The sequence below is a fragment of the Gymnoscopelus microlampas genome (genome assembly GCF_963454915.1).
Source record: "Gymnoscopelus microlampas genome assembly, chromosome: 5".
In the NCBI taxonomy this organism is placed as follows: Eukaryota; Metazoa; Chordata; class Actinopteri; order Myctophiformes; family Myctophidae; genus Gymnoscopelus; species Gymnoscopelus microlampas.
This window is the reverse complement of record NC_139942.1, coordinates 23,597,142-23,617,224: the sequence shown is the minus strand read 5'-3', so window position 1 is coordinate 23,617,224 and position 20,083 is coordinate 23,597,142. Positions and strand designations below refer to the sequence as shown.

The 20,083-nt window shown below is 41.5% G+C and overlaps 1 protein-coding gene across 3 annotated transcripts in view; it reads right to left on the bottom strand.

The window, feature by feature from the left end:
• Window positions 1-2,142: 2,142 nt before the first annotated feature.
• The window catches only part of LOC311045567 (myosin IXb), a 34,023-nt gene continuing 16,082 nt past the window's right edge, over window positions 2,143-20,083 (bottom strand). Inside the window, exons 13-41 of one of the 3 annotated variants that reach the window (XM_084057491.1) lie at window positions 19,320-19,509; window positions 18,998-19,073; window positions 18,370-18,459; window positions 18,194-18,233; window positions 17,842-17,964; window positions 17,542-17,622; window positions 17,264-17,374; window positions 16,987-17,109; window positions 16,724-16,873; window positions 16,330-16,478; window positions 13,689-13,994; window positions 13,383-13,464; window positions 12,812-13,012; window positions 11,935-12,014; window positions 11,686-11,756; window positions 11,026-11,210; window positions 10,177-10,284; window positions 9,536-9,706; window positions 8,880-8,921; window positions 8,662-8,773; window positions 8,376-8,449; window positions 7,198-7,390; window positions 6,936-7,064; window positions 6,508-6,613; window positions 6,101-6,232; window positions 5,637-5,760; window positions 4,422-4,525; window positions 4,056-4,183; window positions 2,143-3,130 (exon numbers count right to left, since the gene is read on the bottom strand). In XM_084057491.1, the coding sequence (XP_083913617.1) occupies window positions 2,841-3,130; window positions 4,056-4,183; window positions 4,422-4,525; window positions 5,637-5,760; window positions 6,101-6,232; window positions 6,508-6,613; window positions 6,936-7,064; window positions 7,198-7,390; window positions 8,376-8,449; window positions 8,662-8,773; window positions 8,880-8,921; window positions 9,536-9,706; window positions 10,177-10,284; window positions 11,026-11,210; window positions 11,686-11,756; window positions 11,935-12,014; window positions 12,812-13,012; window positions 13,383-13,464; window positions 13,689-13,994; window positions 16,330-16,478; window positions 16,724-16,873; window positions 16,987-17,109; window positions 17,264-17,374; window positions 17,542-17,622; window positions 17,842-17,964; window positions 18,194-18,233; window positions 18,370-18,459; window positions 18,998-19,073; window positions 19,320-19,509 (3,771 nt within the window). In that variant the 3' untranslated portion in view covers window positions 2,143-2,840. Of the gene's footprint in view, window positions 3,131-4,043; window positions 4,184-4,421; window positions 4,526-5,636; window positions 5,761-6,100; window positions 6,233-6,507; window positions 6,614-6,935; window positions 7,065-7,197; window positions 7,391-8,375; window positions 8,450-8,661; window positions 8,774-8,879; window positions 8,922-9,535; window positions 9,707-10,176; window positions 10,285-11,025; window positions 11,211-11,685; window positions 11,757-11,934; window positions 12,015-12,811; window positions 13,013-13,382; window positions 13,465-13,688; window positions 13,995-16,329; window positions 16,479-16,723; window positions 16,874-16,986; window positions 17,110-17,263; window positions 17,375-17,541; window positions 17,623-17,841; window positions 17,965-18,193; window positions 18,234-18,369; window positions 18,460-18,997; window positions 19,074-19,319; window positions 19,510-20,083 lie in introns of all 3 variants that reach the window. The other 2 variants (XM_084057493.1, XM_084057492.1) reach the window with 2 other exon arrangements.

Sequence of the window (20,083 nt, the reverse complement as noted above, 5' to 3'; positions counted from 1 at the left end):
AACCAAGACAAATATTTGAGAACCACTGGTTAAAATAATAATTAAAATATTTTGGAAGCAAGCCTAAATAAGCAACTACACTTTAGAAACAATCCCAAAAACCCTCAACCCGTAACTACCAATATTTACAAGCTACTTTACAGAAAAACAAGCCCAAAGTCGCTTATAATAAGCGGACATGGCAACACTGCCCATTTTCCTGAACAAAGTGGTAAACCCGCCCCTCCGGCAGCACATCGCTTCCTTAGTGGTTGGACTGGGATCAATTTGCTTTACAGGTTGTAGATCCGGTCTGGGGTCCAGAGCGGATACGGAAACGCTGCCTCAAGTGTTTGTGTATGTGCAAATGACCGGATACAGTTAGGTGGGGTCTACACTAATCAGAGCACCGAGTTGTAAATAGAAACCACGGCTTTCCACAGGTGCTGCGGAAAGCATGGTGACGCAAGGTGAAGTGAAGTGATTGGACGGTACAAGTAGGCGGAAGTAGAAACAGTAGGTGTGATTGGCGTAGCAAAATGTTTGTATTAATGACGCCCTGATGTTATTGGTGGCAATCATCGCGGTTCGGTGGAACAAAGAGGAAGCTCCTTGTCAGTGTTGCCATGTCGGCTTATTATAAGCGACATTGGGCTTCTTTTTCTGTAAAGTTGCTAGTAAAAATTGGTAGTTGCGGATAGTGTTTTTTGGGGCTTGTTTCTAAAATGTAGTTGTTTATTTAGGCTTGCTTCCAATTTTTGTAATTATTTAAACCAGTGGTTCTCAAATATTTTCATGAAAATGTTCTGTACCAGAGGGTCCAGGGAGCATTTGTGTTGAAATGTTGAAAATAGCCGATCAACAAGCTCACAACTTATAGATCGGCTATTTTCAAATAGTCGACGGTTTAAAGTGCTCATGTGGCCTAAGTTTCTTCTTTTGGGCTTGTTTTCCTAGACCTAGCAACACTGAGCTCCTTGTATGGAGTACAGCTGTGTTTACAGTAAATGTACAGTGTGTTCAGTTACCTTCTGCAGCCTTGTATTTGTAATGCACCCTCATGGTATTGTTAAGTGTTTGCAAAATGTCAAAGGCCATGATAACTTTATGTAAACTAATGATAAAAAGAAATTACATTGGCAGATCTTTTAAAAGGAGCAATTAATATATTTTCTTCCAGAAAAAAAGAAAATATTTTAATAAGTTAGTTGTGTCCAGAATTACACAGATAAGACAGTGGTGATAAACCTGTCCATTAGAAAGGCATCATATCCATATCCATTTGTCTATGAAATTAATTCAAGGACCCCAATGGAAACAAGCCCGCAAGGACTTTTTTGGCCGGACCTTTTAGACAAAAGTATTATAAATGTAACTGTGTTGTTTTACATTCTTTTTGCCTAATAAAAATTTCAATCAATCAATCAATCAATCAATCATATATGAGCATTAAATCGGACTTGTGTAGAAGATCAGAAATGTATGTCAATAATGATACGTCTGGAGAAATATACAGTATATTCAATGAATTAAACTAGACGCTCACTGTTTTGAAAACCAATCGATACCATCCTTATGAAGGACCGCCCAAAAGTCTTTGCATTGGTTCTGTGATGCAGTTATTTTTTAAATTGAATGAATCGTTTCCACCCCGTTTTTTGCCCATTACGTTGAATCTAGAGGTCACCACACATATCAATAGGCAGAGATCTCAGATCGTCTGGCTATGCCAGACTACAGACAGATACAGAAGTCATGGTTATGCAATGCCCGTTGTACTTGTCAGAGTACTCGCTATACCCATTTGTACCCAGTGTATTGCACCTTAGGCAAATATGGCCTATAAATACAAGTTGCAGTCTGTTGATTTTTCTTTGAAATAACGTAAACTAGTTGCTGTCAGTTAGTTGGAACTTTGGTCCTATTTTTGAATTGTTCAACTTATTACATTACTACTGCATGATTAAGAAGTGATTAATACATTTATTTAAGTTTGACACAAATGTCAAACTCTGACGATGTTAAACACAATATACAAAAGTCTTACCCCTTATAAAATGTGCATGACATGCTTAAAAATCCAAAAATGCATGCATAGACAAGTTTACTTACTAAAACTAGTCATGTGATGGGGAAATCTTTTCAGTCAAAAAGGCTGCAGGAGACCATCACTTCCTTTATAGGTCTACTAAAGCAATAGTCCATTCATCATCAACAGCATCATACTGTATATCACAGTACAATGAATAGGAGGTAAATATACAATAGAAATCCCTAAGACACACCCAATTATAGGACTAAATATCCAGAAGACATAAAATGGAGAACCGTTTCTGTACAAAGCTTGGACTTATTAGAGTAATGAAACAGACATGACCAATCCCTCACCCCTTCCATTAGTAGCAACAATAGTGGTGATAAACCTGTCCATTAGAAAGGCATCAAAAACAGGTCTGTTCAAATGTTACATAAAAGATAAATGACCCCACATGATGAGACATGCTTGTTGCAAAAACTTCACAAAACGTTATCCAGGAATACTTACCTTTACAGTATATGTATATTTGGGGTGTATGGGTAACATTGTAGACACTATACTCGTCTGTAAGGGACAGAGAAGTCTTGGCCATTTGTGTTTCACCACATTACTGTATAGATATAAACACTGAAGGAACAGTCTATTTAATCTTCCATCAAATTACTAGTACTCCTACAGACACGCTTTTTCCACAGCAGCTTTGATCATGACATTGGAGAAGAGAAAGTGCACAGTTCCTGTTGCCATAACACAGTTCATCTCATCACCATTCCAGTTTTGATAACTGCTACTCTATATACTCTGCTAGTGTTCTGGCCTCACATTAGACATCGTCGTCAATGAAAGGAATGTCCAGGTCATCAAAACTTCCATCAAAGCTCTTGCTGGTAAGCTGTGGCTTGTTAGTCGGGGAGGAGTGGGTGAAGGCACTTGAGGGACTGTCTTGGTCAGGGTTGATGCTTGGCGATTGGGTCACATCTAATGAGCTCTCGCTGGTTGTCCATGCCCTCTCCGCATCAAGCTGGCCCATGCGACTTGTAACTCTCTGTGCCAAGTCGGGGGGTTTAGAGGGGCAGTCAGGCTTCTGTGTTCTCAATCGAACGTTGACCTTTCCTGGTGTAAAAAAAAAGAAGACCCAATTAAGTACAGACATTCATATGCCCCCACAACACACGTACCTCATTTATGCACATTGTCTTTCTATGCATGTCTGATGTAACAAATCAAAGAATGACCTTGACCTTGGGCGTAGAACCCCTCACCCCTGTATGATGTTTCATTCAAATTAGAAACCAAATGAAGGCAGTAGAGCGATGACAAGAAAATGTTAACACATAGAGTTATAGTAACAATAACCTTGACCTTGGGCACAGAATGCTGAAACGCAACGTCATTGAAGATATCTTCGTACTGATCCCCTGTATGAAACTCAACTTCTCTACCACTTCCACCACATCTTTGGTCATTATGTCTCTGTCCATCTGGTTTCTTTTAAAGGGATTGACGGCAGGTTCAGAAATTCACAAACACCGCACCTCCAGCAGTTCGTTTCCCCGACCACCAGGGGGTGACGCAGGAGGGACTTCCATAGTTAAGGGGACTTCTGAAGGGGCCATGCCGAAAATAGGTTGCTTTCTTCGGATACAATGTGTGTTACTGCCCGCCCCTGCTGGTTCTCTGAATTTTTATTTTTAAATAGGCTCTTTCATGATAAATTGACCACATATATGAAGTTAAACAAGTTAAACGCGCACATGCGTGCGTTAATTTACGCCCAGGACAAACATAAATAGTAGGGAAAATACGGATTTCAGAAAGAGGACTGTGTTTCAATGCAGGAAAACACCCCAGCATCATTATATAGTGGCTGATAGAGGGGAAGAAATGCAAAATATATATATACTGTATATATATATTTTTTTTTATTTAGGCTTAATGTTGACTAGAATCCCTTTAAACACCACGTCCAATCAAATGTAGAACTTTGAACTTTCTTCAAAGCCAGAGGAAGGTGAAAGAATCATACCTCTCTACTGACCTTCCGAATCGAGGCTCCCAAGGCGGTCGTCTAGAAGGCTCTCTGAGCTCATGGATGAAGCAGAGTCCAAGTTGTCATTATCAGACTGATCCTGTTCCAGCTCAGGCAACCGAAACGCCAAGTCCTCCCTAGAAGAAAGCCGCACAAGGTCACATTCTAATGTATTGAGCAGAAAAGCTTTCATGACGTGTCCAGGAAAAAAATGGCAAAATGCTTTCATTGGGATGATAGCTCAAACAACTTTTTAGCTCAGGCAATTCTCAAAATGAACAAACTCAATATTGGAACATACTGTAGATATTTTCTTTGGTCAACTGTAAATATTTGGACAATTCCAGACAGTATCAAAAAGAAAATTCAACTTACTTCTCCTGCTTGATGGACTTGATCCTCTGGATGAGAGTCTCTGTCACATTATCCGGGGAGTCCATGTGCCGGGGAACATCCAGCTTTGAAGGTTTCTCAACGATCTACACAGAGAACAGACTTGTCAGTGCCAGCTGTTGTGTGCAATGTTATTACTAAATAACTTAGACGTCTGTACTATGATATGAAATGTTCAACATAACTAACGCTAATATCCGTAATCACGCTAAGCAATCACACAACAATGGTTATCAATTAGAAATTTCAACCCAGGATTTCCTAATCTAGCGCATTCACATAAAAGGGGCAGTGTTTGTAGCATATGACCAATCGCAAACATAGACAATTCTACTGGCAGCAGAGTCACACATTTCACAAACGAAGAGCAAACTATAATATTAGACAAATACAATATTAGACAAATACAAACACTTCGAAACATTATCCAGGCTGAAAGCAACATAGCAGCTTCCAAATGCAGGAAGGACAAAAAAACAATCGCTGACTATTTAAATGCTTAAGTTAATAGACTTATAATACACTGTGAATAACAATAATGAAAGACATGCACGTCCCAATGTCTAATAAAACAGGTGCTGAAACACTGAAAATACCAGAAAGATGTGCACCCCAAATAGCTCCCATTTAGAGCCGACATTTTATGCATGTTTCAGAACAACAGCTCTTCGTCAAAGTTCTTATAATATAACATTGTTGTCCCACCATTAGAGCATGAGTAGATGTGGACAACCGTCGTAATGCTGAAAACCCAGGGTTAAATCTGAACCCCAAATCCTGCTTTGTAACAAAGGGCTTTCATCAAGTGCATTTGTAAATAACTCTTAGCATTCGTTTTAAATGTCACATAGAATCTGATTAATCTGTTCCACGACAGAGACAATGGAATGAGTGCTTTGAACTGTCATGTTACAAGTATTTAAAAGTCAATTGAATTTATTTACTATTGCATACTTCTCTGTGATGAAAGCTGCCTGCCAGTATCTGTTTGCCTATCATGACATGCGCATGATAGGGACGCTAGGGTTCATGTGGTTAACAAATGTTAACAAAAAAACAAATATACAAATTATTTGGAACTACCCATCTGATGTACAGTAAGCTTGTTTGACACAGAAGGTTCTAACTAATATTTCAACGTACTGTATGTTGCAGTAGTGCTTTGAAATGCTACTGCTGGGAATTGTGTTTTCTCACCGTGTTCTGTCTCCTCAATTTGAGCTGATTGATAGCCAGGGCCTCTGCATATTCCAGTTGCTGAATATTCTGCATCTTTTCTGTGTAACGTCTGAACTGCTCAGCGATCAGGATTTCCACACACCTGTAGAAAACAAGGGTCAAGGCTGTTTTTTAAATACGTTATTGAGTCCACTGTGCACAGAACTACAATGACAACCAAACTACGACCCAATTTCATGCTTTTCTTAAGTTTCACTTTTACTTCATCAGGAATTTCAAGCTTTTATGGCCAGATGTTTTTTTGTTTTGTGACGTCATGCACGTACTGTAGTTGCATGAGCTGTGATTCGTCTTCTTTTGAGGGGACATACATACAGACATATGTACCCAAAGACATACAGAGAAACCCTCTTCTAGATGGCATAGGGCTGTGCCATAAAGAATATTGGAGATGAAGGTGGGTGTCGTGATGTAGGACTCACTTTGTGGTCTTGCCCACATCCTTCATGCCAAGAAAGGGGTCATCAGTGTCAGGAGAGCGCAGGATACAGGGGGCAAACACAATAGCAAGAGAATTTGAAGACATCCTGTTGTGCTCCTCCTCCTTGGCCACTCTGAGAAGAAAGACTTCCGTGAGGATTTCTCATGACTTTAGCAGAAGACACAAAAAACTGATACGGTAGTGTACAGGAGTCCTTAGGCAAAGAAATGTACGTTTATTTGTATAGCAAATTTCAACAAGGCAACTCAATGTGCTTTACATACATCATTAAGCAAAAGAAACATGTTATAACAGGACATTTATAATTCATTGCACAACATGGCGGAAGCATTTTGTTTTTGGAGCCAATGGGCGTACAGCACATCAAGTTAATTTAATATTCCCTACTTGACAAGGTGAAAAATGAGCCGTTCCAATGTGTTGAAGTTAGCAGAGGGAAGTTCATCAAGCTTTTGATAGATGGCTCGCATTTGCTCAGACTTCTCTGGCAGCTCTGTGTGCAAACAAATAAGGATATTAAATCTAACCAACAAGTTGTCAGACAGTAAAAGTAGCAAATTCAGTACTTAGAATGTTACATTCAAGCTTTAAGAAGTGAGTAGGGTACAAGATGTCTGTAGGTTCAAATCTTTGATGGGTACAGTAGAAGTGTCTGGATGGGGAAAGTGAATAAGCAGTTTACGGTTTCCTCAATGGCTAATGCCATTAAATAAGGCACTTCAAGATAAATAACTTGTAATTGTATTTATGTGACATAGCTGGAGAAAAACATGTGCATTGTCAGCAAACCGGCCCCATAAAAAAAAAGTACTTGCCCACAGCATGCAGGAAGTCATTGTAGAGGTTGAAGGTCATAAGGGGGTCTGGCAGCTCTCGAAGCCAACGTTTAATCAGGCCTGCGATGGTGTGGAGCGGGTAGCTCTCTAGATTTACTTCCTCAGGATCTGAGCACAAGAAATCGGACACACTCATTATGAGGTGCACCAATTCTATGAGCTGTACTGCAGCACCACTCGGTGGGTCACATCAGGAGAAGTGTTAAATAGCTCAATATTCTGATAGTAAGGCTGGTCTTACTCGTCTCCAGGATCTGGTGCAGTTCCCTGGCTCGAGAAGCAGAGCCAGACTTGCGATAGATGCCCTCCATATAGAGGCCGTTCATCTCCACGTGCATGAGCATCATCTCCACCACCATGGGCACTGGGTTGACACTGTTGGTGAGGACACACACGTGCACCCCGAAGTGAAGAGAGCCGGGCACGCTGTCATCCTGTATCACATACGCGAGGCGCACAAACAGAGACACAATGCAAGAGTGCATTGTAGAGATAAAACAGATCGACGTGAAAGAAAGATAATCAGAGAGAGAAAAAGACAGAAGACATTATTCTTCATTTCCTCTACTGCAGATTACTCTTACATGTGTATTTATAACATGACATATGTGTGTTTTAAAAGTCATGTAAGTGATATTTTGTTAAAATAAGTGTTAAATAGCTCTATATTCTTGTAGAAGTCATTGCTATACAGTGTTTGTTCAGTAACAGGGGTCTACCCGTCTTTGCAGCTCTTTAAATAGAAAATCCCCATATATGGAGTACACTGATGTCATCAATATGTCATAGACTGGCCTAGAAAAATGTGTGCATGCTTGACACCGAACTCCATATATGGGCATAAAAGGGACACAGACAGAGATATACGGAAATCTTCAAATATGGGTATAAAAGGGATACAGACAGATGGGTACAACGGGTATTGCATAAATGGGTGGGGCATGTATTTCCAACCTGCATCGATCCCGAGTAGGCCTGTGCCCAACGGGCACTGTTCTAGCAAGGAAAATTGGAAGTGATGCAACAAAATAACGAGCAGACAAATTTGGAATTGGAAGACTATACATTTTAAGCTGAATGAATTTGTTGACCCACCTAACAGTAGAAAATGTATTTTCTGTTTACAAAAGAGCTGGAGAGACAGGGAGACCCCTGTCACTGAACAAACTCTCTATACTACTGTTTATTCAGTACTATACAGTAGAGTCTAAAGCAAAGATTACTAAGAATATAGAGCTTTAACTTTTGTTGAAGGTAGGTATTGTTTTGTTGAAGATGAAAAAACGGCAACAGTGAATTCACCAGGTATCATCAAACACATTGGGAGGTAAAGGCCTATTGAGCCATTTCTAGATCAAGTTATTCAAATACATAGCAGTAATATTAATAATGTGAGTCATTGATGATGTTAATTCCTACCTTCCTGGCACAGCGTGTTGAGCAATCAGTGATGATTTTGGAGAGGCATTTCTTGTGGCATATTAACTTGCACGCTAAAAAGAAGCACATAAACAAAGAGAACCTCATGATGAAAAAGAACCAAAGGCCATTCTAGGGTCAGAAAGCTCATAACGCGTGAGCTCATAACGTGTCAAATGTTATGAGATTGCTTATTTTCGGCGCGCAACACCATTGTACGACAGAGTACAGATTAAGCATGATGTTCCACCAGGGGAGTGTGGGGCTGTGCGGGACTTGAACTCACCGCTACACATGTAGGCCTTCTCCATGCCCCAGATGTAGGAGCCACACAAGTCACACGACTGCATGATGTTCACCTGGTACGTGCTGAACATGTGGTCCAGAGGGCCGTCTGGCTGTAGGGGCAACAGGGATTAGACAAAATCAAAATAAATGTACCTGCTACTAAGTAAGAGAACTAAGCAAATGGTCACAGAGAGGAAATGATTCATCTCAACGTACACATTTTTCCATTTTCCTCCTCTTCTTTGTTTTCTTGGTGGACTAAAACAAAGTTGGAGAGAAGAATCTCAATTTAAACACTTATCATAACAAAAATGAAGGTAAATGATAACAATGCAGTTGCAATATGGAGTTTCAAGAAGAAAAAAAACATACTTTTACAAATATTTTTTTATATTTCAAATGCCATAATATATCCAAGACACACACAAACACTATATGAGAGGGCCTTTAAAGTATTATGCATGGTTTCATGCATAATTCTTTCACATTTTAGTAACTCTGTAATAAAGCCATATTTTCCACTTCTATACAAGATATCTCAAAATGTAATGAGTGGATTGCCATGAAACCTCAAATTGTAATGAGTGGATTGCCATGAAACTCGAATCCTAACCATTGCGATTTGGGGGGGCCGCATGATGTAGCCTCTAGTGCCATCATCAGGCCAAAATTGTCAACTTTGCACACAAGATATCTCTAATATAACATTTTGGAGACCATGGTCTTTCAGTGAATATACAATATATGCCCCTCCTCCCTATTTTGCCACTTAAGGCCAGGGTATGCTAGTGGGGCTTTTAGACTTGTGTCACTTTTATATACTGTATTTCCTACATGTATGTAGATCTAACTTCATAGTCACAGGAATTTACCTTGACTGGTTCAGCCTCAGCTAATTTGAGCTGCCCCCTGATGAAGCCATCCAGCACAGACTGGAACAGGTTGACCACCAGCTGAACATCTGCCTTCTGCTTGGGCCCAGACAGACTGCTCACTCTGTTCTGGTATCCCTTCATGAGGTCCTTGTATGCGATTTGGGGCTTCTGTATGCCAGTTTACATAAGCAGAGAAATATGTCAGTTTGGTGGAACACTTTGTGTGGCAGAATTCAACCTGTTCCTGACTCCCTTAGAAGCCAGGAGCAGTCATCCTCTTATTAGCTGGCCCACCTTGCCTCCACTCTCCACCTTCATTACTTTGTCATTTCTTTGCTCCTGGTAAGGCACAGAAAGAATTAATATCATCTGTGTTTAAGTTGGTCTATTTGTACTTCTTGGTACTGTAAATGTGTAGGAAGGAATTCTTAGACAAGGTTTTTCTTAAGTGGTGGATCTGGTGCTGACTGGTTTACCATTAATTCAGTCCTGTAGAGGTACTGTACGTATGTATGTCCACTAAATGCAAGCATCCCAATAAAGAGAAATAGACATTTAAGTCATCTAATGTAGCTCCTAATTCGTGAAGTTCCTAATGAAAGAAAACATGCTAGTATGGAGAAAAAGGCTGAACTAACCGAGAGAGAGTACATGCTTTTAATGGTATCCCTGAACTGCATGGTGGCTGTAAGGAAGATGTTCTCCGTTGCCGACAGCTCGTTGGCCCTGCTACGAAGATCAATGACCTTGGAGCACAGATGAAGACATGATGAACACACGACCTGATAAACAGAAATATACACGTCTTCCTGTACACAGCTTACTTTCAAATTATGACTAGGGGGGTTGGATCATCGCTCAAAAACAAAGAGGATCCTGTCTTTAGAAGGTGTTACGTAATGAAGTAGGTCATTTGCATTTCATTGTTCAATGCTTTTCGAAAAAGAGGCATTACCTTTTCATTTTGGAAAGCCACTCTTCACTTGTACTCTAAACTATCTGTAAATAGTAAATGAGCTCATCTGTACTACATGGTCTATTTCATTGGGTCTCAAAGTGGGGTCCGGGGACCCCCAGGGGTACTTGAGGGGGTTCCAGGGGGTCCCCAGCTAAATGATGGACAGGAACCAAATGGACCCTTATGGGTCTGTAACTCTGAGTGTACAAATGTAACCCGGGTCCATTTGGTTCCATTTGTACACTCTCAGAGTTACATTAACATTGGTTTTACAATGTGAATTGGGGTCCCAGAGGTATAAATGCCATTAAATGGGGGTCCGTAGCCTAATGCATGTCAAACTGGGGGTCCTTGAAATTAAAATGGTTGAGAATCACTGCTAGAGAGCCGTAAAAACCTTCTCTTATTGGGGTCCCTGGCATATCTTTTCAAATGGGGGTCCGCGGGGTAATAAGTGTCAATTAGGGGGTCCTTGACATGAAAAAGTTTGAGAACCACTGGTCTATTTGACCTGAGGTAAAGAGCTCACTTGATTGCCTAGGAATTCATCTAGGTCGCGGAGCTCTTTGGTGTCCGTGATCTCCCGCTCCAGAGAGGAGTTCCTAGGCTCACCCCGAGTGGCACGACTGATTCGAATGGTGGGGTTCCGGCGCCGTCCGCTCTCCTGTGCTGTCGACCTTCGGTAGGGATGTGGGGTATAATTGGGCAAGGTGCCTGCATGCAAACATGTGAGAGTATTAGTTTTCACATGGTCAGGATCAATTGCACTCACAACAGGTGGACATGATTGTTGTTTTTTCCTTTTAATATTATTTTTAGGCATGCGTTTTACTTAATTATTAATCCTGTGGGGGAAATTCAGTTTCAGCTTCACCCAGCTTATGGCTGTTCAGGTGGTCATATTGAGAGAGTGGGGGGGGCTGCAGTTAGGGGTTAAGTGTCTTGCTCATGGAACACCTCGACACATAGCCAGGCCGGAAATCAAACCTGGGACCTTCTGTTTCCCAGGCAGCCTCTCTACCCATTTAGCTATGACTGCCCTCAAATGTAGATAGTAGAGACACAGGAAACTCATAAGCTCTTAGCCACTAGATGGCAGTAGTGTGGATGCTTTTGCTTTCATGTTGAACACACCAGTGCTTGACAGAGAAGTTTTACAGCTTCATAATTTAGGAAATGTTTGGTCTACCTCCTCTTTCCTCATTTGTTGGGGAGAATCTGGGCGTTCTTTTCTTCAGAATTTTATTGAGGAACCCAGTCCTGTAGAGAACAAGAAATTACCTTGATGAATCCCATGCAAAAACATGTCTAACATGACATTTTAATAAAAAGCACAATGTGTAAAAACCCTTGCCCTTAAGCTCAAAAACATGAGGAAAAAACAACATAAGTTGATGTATGGATTTATCTTATTAGCCATTGGCTAGAGGGGGTTTACCTCTCAGGTGTTGAAGGAGAATGAATGGACTTTGGTTGTAGACTGAACCTATTTCCCTCCGGTTCATCCGGTGTGATAAACTGCGTGAAGCAAAATTCACGTCAAGACAAAATATCATTTTTTTCTTTCTTATCCAGTGCGTTAAGTTACAGATGAAGCAAAGCACCCTTTTAATACTATACGGTTCCATATATGGTGCCCACATTCTGCGCCAGTCCCTTGCAATGCCCTCACCCATGAATCCCAGTCTCTCCCACCACCATGTTAAACCAGTAACAGGCACCGCAGCTTTGCAATAGATGAATAGATGTGAGCCACTTCACCATTTGCACCATTTGCACCAGTTACTGAATTTCGCAGTACTTTATCCCACCACCAATTACATTTTGACCTTTTTTGCTGTAATTAATATGACTTCAAAATGTATTCACATTAACCATGTCCCGTTCTGCTTATGGGCTAGCAGCATTATCCAAAATAAGGACACTCGTGTTAGTAATTTTGTTAGGCAAGTCGTTAGTAATCATCTAAAATGATTTTTTACAAGGAACAAACACCTTTTTCGTTCGGTTTGAGGTGACCAAAGGCACATTCATAAAACCTATGATCATTGTTATCTATCAGTTGTGATGATCGTTACATGTCAACTGTCAAAAAAGGTCTGAAACAAGCTGTGGAAAAGACCTCTCACATCCTTGCATTTTTGTTTCATTTTTTGCATGTCAGCAAAAAACAGCAAAGAATCCTGGGTTGCACAGCAGAAGCTGGAAGACTCAGCACATCAGAGTTATCCGTTTGGGCCATATGGAAAGGCGAATGGACATGCGAGGCGTGCATGCAGAACACAGCTTCAGTTATTCGTGCCTCAGGTCAGTACCTTGACCCGAGGCCTGACTCGGATGTCCACAGCACTGGCCGAGGTCTTCATGCAAGGCCCATCAGCATCAGGGCTGATGGGAGGCAGAGGAAAACTCCAGTATCCAGTGTCCTTGGATTTATTAAAGTTAATCATCAGCCCACTGCGAGCATAAGCTAATCGCCGCTTGCGTCTGGGCTTCGTGCGGAGGCGCACCGCGTCCTAATTGGGCCAGGAAAGGTCATAAGCCACAGATTGGAAGATCTTCATTGTTTGAGGTCTGTGGACGCTCTATTCATACTTGTCAATGGCAGGATGTAAGCTTACAGTATATAACATCCAATACTTCATATAGCAGGCAGCACTGAAAAGTTAAGGGTAGCCGTTCCATTCCAAAGACAAAACACACACAATATTGAATACAAAAGTTGTAACAGTATCATTTTTATCACAGTATTTTATCACTGTTTTATCACTTCAATGTTAAATATTATAACTCTAGAAATAGCTAAAGCTAAAGTGAATGTAGTTAGAATTGAATTCTCTGCTGATACAACACCATATAAAAGACAACCAGATAAACAGGGGGTACCTCCGGTGCAGAGGGGGCGCTATCAGAGCTTGAAGAGGTGATCTTAGACAGTTCGTCAACAGACATCGACTTCCCTTTGTTCCTGTGTCACAAAGTGGAATAAGGTGGAGGTAATGAAATCAAACAAGTACAAGAACAATTATTGCCAATCATATCAAGATAAAAGTCCCCGACAAATAAATAAGAGTGACATGAGATAAGGACGGGGGACTTTCATTTTTCTTCATCAAGATGAGGTCAGATCAGAAAAGTGTGACACTTCATGAAGCAGAGATGGGGGCAGAATAAGTGAGCAATGTAACTTACTTTAACCCTTCCAACCGCTTATCCCTCCTTGGCTGTCTCTCTGGACTCGAGTCATCAGTGCGATCTCCCTCGCTCCTCCTCTCCCTACACCGCTCTGCCTTGTCCTGGATGGAGCCGCTTTGGGGCGAGGAGGGGCTGGTGGAGCCCCCGTGACCACTGCCAACTAGGCAGTCCAGTGGCACAGACATAGGTCTGTGGAGCAGAATCGGGGATCCACTGGCCTGCCGAGACTCCCTCCTGCCAGGGCTGTGCCTGCCGGGGCTGTGCTCTACTCCCGTTTGTCTCTTCAGCTCTCTCCTCTCCACGCTGTGTGCGATCAGAGAACCAGTTATGGAGATTGAAACAACAGTGTCTAGGTCTGCCAAATAAATATGTAATTGGAAATTGTACACACATACGGTATACATTAGTGATGCGCGGCCCGACCCGTAGGCCGCAGGTTCCGCGGGTTGAACCACGGGGCGGGCGGACGGGTTATAGATTACGATGCAATTATCGCGGGGCCCAAGATACCTGGGTATGTTGGCCCAAAGTAAGCCTATATTTGGAGATCCCTACTGTCAAGAATTACCTCAAATGCCCATACAGTATATGGAGATCCCTGACGATAAGGGAAGACTGAGAGGGGGAGGGAGAGGAAGAGAGCCCTTTTAACCCACGTAATAACCCAGGGATGCTGGGTACCATGACCTGAACACGCTGATCCACCCATAGCTTCATGACGCATTTTATTTATGAGAACATTACAGACTGAAATATCTAGAGCTTGTCAGTTGGAAGGGAAGCCTGCTATGACCTGTGGGGTGAGGTAAGTAATATGTCCACATCACGGTTAGATAACTAAAAGAAACTAGGCAAAAACAAGGATAAAAGTAGGCATGAGAAATGCTTTGCACTAAAATGATCAAATAATAAGATAAAGGCTAAAAGGAATTGTAAGACTGTAATAGTCCTGGCCCAGACCATGTCACTGCATCTGAACATCCAGTTGCCTAACAATGACACAAATATTTTTGAGGGTGTTAAGGCGGATAAGAGAACTTGAGCAACATGAGAGTAAAACATTATGCAATGAGTGTGATCAAGGCAAACAGACAGTAACCATGCATACAAACCAGCCTAAAAACCACATGGGATGTGACCTATGACTTTCAATAAGAATATCATTGTCATGTGTAACCACTTGGATTAGAATGTGGGTCTCCAGCATTGGAAAACCAAACATGCTACAGTGCATCATCCCTCCTTTGACTCTTTAGGGTGGATGATTTATACGTAGTTGACGGAAAATAGTCAATCTATAAGCATGTAGATTTGCCATTTCCCATGCACAACTAAGAATAAATCAGACCCAAATGTAATGACCAGGGTTCAAATCGAGGTGGTTTTGCTCCGACACTTTAGATTCTCATTAGCATGGCTAGTCTGTAACCAAGCAAATCTAATAAATTACTTAGCTCACTACAGTGTTGTTTGTGTTTACCCTTTGAAAAGATGGTCAGTTTGTTTCCTACACACTCCCTGTCTGTGATCAGATCAAATCAGAATGTTAACTGAATGATTTGGCAGAGACTCAACATGGAGCGCCCAGACAGGAAGAAGCATTGATGATTCTGTGCTACGTTCGCCATGAATCACTTAAACCCTATATATTTAGTTGACCGGGGTTCCCCAAGGCTCTACAGTAGGTCAGCTAGTACTCCCCTCTACAAAAAATCTCTTTGCTTAAAATAGCAGATCTACAAGTTAAAAAACAAATGTGTTTTTAGCTTGTCGATCTGCTATTTTCACCCAAAACTAGAAAATATGTAGATTTTCTGTATCAAATTAAGGAATGGTTCAGGTTATGGTTAATGTATACTCTGTAAATAACAGATCTACAAGCTCACAATGGGTCACATCACGACACATAGATCTGCTATTTTCAGACATGTCAGGTCATGTTAACAATCTTTTGTAGTCTTTTTGGCGACACCAGAGCCAGTTATCTACGATTCCCAGAAGTCTGTTCGAAATGAAACCAAAACTAATCTCAGAGTTTCTTTTTCCTACCTTTGGGCTTCATTAACCTCGCGTCACCAGTCTTTCCACCTTGGAGGAAAGCCTGGTCTGCGTTACTAAAGACCCATATGATCCGGTCTAGGCCACGCCTACTGAGAAAAAGAAAGAAAAAAGAATCCTCTTTCCGGATTGTCGCGATCCGGTTTTGCGGTGCCGCTTTGTTTTGGTTCCCCAATCCCTATTTAAATGGAATAGAATTTCCCTGTGGGATAATATGGATAATACAGACGCTAAATAGTCTCCGGAAAGTACACTCACATTTATATTTAAAAAATATATATATTAGGTTTTATTAGGATTTCATTAGGACGGACCTATTTTGAGACGTCTTTCCGGTTTGTCGCGATCCAGTCGCTCCCGACCGGATCATATACCCGAAAAGGAATGCTGGCCAGGCTAGGGCTTCATATACCTTTTATTTATTCCATACTTTTTCCATGCTTTCACAAATGTCCATACTTTTCCAGGTGTGGAAATCACTAGTTCATAATTCTATACATTCCAGTTCTTCACAAGAATATTGTGCCGAAGAACACATTAGAATTGTCTGTTACGGCGACAGAAGCTTAACATGATGTACCTCTGTCGTCCAGGGCGGTTTGTATGCATCCCCTTGGCATCATCCAGCTGACCGACATACTCTGCCCTCTTCAGCGAACTCCGCCACGCAGACTGGATCACTGTGGCAGCTCGGCTCTTATTCTCTAAAGTGAACTGACGCCAGCATCTCTGAAATGCACAGAGATTCTGTCAACTCTGGGCCTTTGCAGGGCTGTGGTTCCTCTTATATTGTGATACTATTCATGTGTCACTTTATGTAGCAAATGTATATAGGTCATAGGGTCATGATTGATAATAATATTCATGATTAATATTTGGGCTGACAATATCTAGCAAAAGTTATTTGGAATATGATTTTATCCATAATCAATTAAGATTAGCACGCTGTGCCTGTGAGCTTATCTCAGAATCACCTGGATGATCGTGGCGGAATCTTTCCTTTGCCGGAAGTGCATCGTAATCAAACAGTCTCTGAACCAGCGCTGCAAGATGACGATGTTACGCATCACTTCCTTGTGGTGCATTTCTTGGAGTCGCTGTCTCTCCCTTTCCTTGAGGAAAACCTGCATAGATGAACAATAGGCTTTTAGCGTAGGTGAGCCCATCTTTCAGTGTTATTACTATGCTCTGCCCATTGAGCTATGACAACAGTACTGTACATAATTTCATTCATTACCTTGGTTTTCCCTATTTGGTAGGTGGTTGGATCCAGTTCCATTTTCAGAAGCAATTTACTTATCTCCTCTTGTGTTGCAGCAGCCCCTCTTGGTAGCAACATTCTGAACCTCTCAACAAATTCCTTAGTCAGCAAAAAGAAAACATCAACGGATTACATTTATTCCTTAAGGACAATCACATGGATGGATGTATGTGAATTCCTTATGACGAGTAGGTGGTTAAGCCCATTGTAGTGTCTTTCTTTTTACCATCACAGTACATTAGTTATCGCCCACCTTAAATGTGTACTTGGCACTGTAGCCTGACTTGCGGATACGGATGGTTTCCAGCATGCCCGTGTACTTCACTTGCTCCAACACAAACTCCTCATCAAAAAGCATCTCCTTCTGCAAGAGAACATTGTCTGAAGGGTTCCATTCCAAAACACAACTTGTCCATCTGTCAACTCCTAAATATGAAACGCATTACACTACATTATGTTACATCCACTAAAATGTAACAAGTTTGTAAGAACCTCAGGTTAGTGACTTCGGTGAAGTCACTAACAGTTTACCTTTTCTGCATTGGAGCGTATACAGACAATGAAGAACGGCTCAGCTTTTCCAACAGTCTCTAGCAGCTCATTGAGTGAAGCCTGTAAGATACATACAGCTCATTGTGGCTTCTTGCCAGTTTGCTTCATCATTGTAAAACCAGTCGTTTAAAATTACAATACCACATCCAATGTATAAATAGTTGCAATTTCTTATTTCAATTTATAGTCTTAATTAGGTGAACTGAAAGGTGCACTGACTCCAATCCTTTTCTTATGCAACATTATATACCGCATATCACTGCAGAGAGGAAGACGAACCTCAAACTGTGCACTAATACTTGGGGGCTTCTTGCGCTGGTGGGGACAGAGGAGGGACATGGCAGTTCGATCGTGCTGGGTGAGACCCATGACATGTTTGAGAGAGCGCACGTCCATGAGATTCTGTGGAGAAACAACATGATAGCAGCTCTAAGCTTCATGACTCCAAACAAAGGTCATAAACATTTTGACTCCCAATGTAATACAATGTATGCAAAATTAATAAACAATGTCTCTTTCAAGCGCTGATGGCACTTTGGGACAAGAATATCTAAGGCAATAAATGTGGCCAACAGCTGTTGGCGACAGCCTGTCATATGTACTTCCAGGCGATATCATCATAATACCATACCTTTGGGATGAGCTGTTTCTGTCGGCTGCCTCTGCTTTTCCTATGGGGGAACAAACGCAAAATGAGTGGAACTGATTAAATGATGAGGCTAAAGACAGATGTGGCATATCATCTCAGTCAAAGCACTGAATGAATATTTTCAACAGCTGAATATCAGGAGCATATGTTCCACTTACTTATTCTCATAGCTGGCAAAGATGTCTTCAAAAACATCAAGAGGATGTTCATCAGAGCGATCAAAGGAGAAATCCAGTGTCAGACTGGTGCTGTGGATATCAGAGAGACACCTTGATAAGCAGCAAATGATTATGGTTTGTTTTAAACACTATGTCAACTTAGGTAGAGCAAACAAACAAAACAATACAAATAATAATGAAAAAAAATGCATTTGTGTTCCGTTTTCTATATCGAATGGAGAGACGCAGCTCTGAGGCTGAGGCCAAATAGCACTATCAAAGAGTTTTGTATACAAGGCAGAATGCAGAAACATACTAAAGCTTGTATTGGAGAACATTACATTGCAAATCGTTTGTTACCAACTGTCAGCCACGTATGCTGCTCAGCAACAAAAAGGTGACAGGTATTAAGAGTGCTCCTCCAATCTATGTCCATCTCTTACTGAAAAATGGCAAGAGGTTTGTGATCTTGTGCAGTTTGAGTCGCCTGTCTGTCCTCGTCTCGTCCTTAAGTCCGAGCACATTTATGAACTTAGGATGAACTGTCACACAATTTGAGATATCTTGAGCCATTAGGATTTCTTTGAGTCCTGCAGTATGAGCCAGTTTAAAACCTCCCTGGTTGTACCTTGATAACCTGTTCACCGCAAGGCTGCTCTTCCTTATGGAACCCAGGGACTTTCGGTTGCGGCGTTTGGTTGCATCTGTAGAGACATTGCACATCAAAATATGACTCAGAATTCAAGATAACAAAGAAACGAGGAGTACGAGAAAGGAAAAATGAGCAAGCATGAAGGGAGGAACACAACAAAGTAAACCAAAGTGGTTTGACAAAATACGTTAACCTTTCTAATTTTAGTCTCCTAGTTTAAGGAGCATCCAAAAACAATGCAAAGCAGAATCCCAGGTAAATAGACAAGGAGGAAGAATCATGAACATGAGGCTCCTACTTGACTCTGCCCTGCGACGACCAGTCTCCTTGAAGATCGCAATGATGTGGATGGTGGCTCTGAGGATGCCCCATCGGAATGCCGCTACCGGACTGGAGCCAACCAGCTGACGGATGAACGCCCGCTTGCTGCTTCGCAACAGCAACACCATGTCAGGACGCATGTGGTCTGTGTTCTTCTCACGGAAATCCTATAAGAGAGAAGAATAGGTTTGCATAATATGTCTCTATGTGTGTGCATGTTTTTATCTAAGCTTGCTTAGATAAAATGCAAATTGCAGCGTTGTCGGAGCCACCCAGAGCTGGCTAAGGAGAACCGATGCCGCTAAGGGTGTGCACTGCAGCGCCATAACCTGGGTACAAGTGATGCTGTAAAAAACGGATATTTTCCGACATAAAATATTATGCCTATCTGATACGCTAAGCTAAATGAAGTTCTGACCTGTCCACAGCCGAGGGCAGTAACCAAAAGCCTAGACAACAAGTACTGATTTAGAATAATATCATATACACCGGGTGAGTTGGCTATGACACTTACAAAAGTGTGAGATCAGCAGAGTAAGCAGCATGAAGTCTAGCCAGCCACCAACAGGGTAAGTGGTCAAGCAGTGTCAAGTCATGCTTAATAGTCAATTACACATTCACAACAGGGTGATGCACAGTCTAACTACTATTCTACTGTTGGCCACTAGGCAGCACCGCTAGATCAAATGGGGGTCAACTGCCACTCTTACTTTGTGTCGAAAGCTGCAACCTTTCAATTAC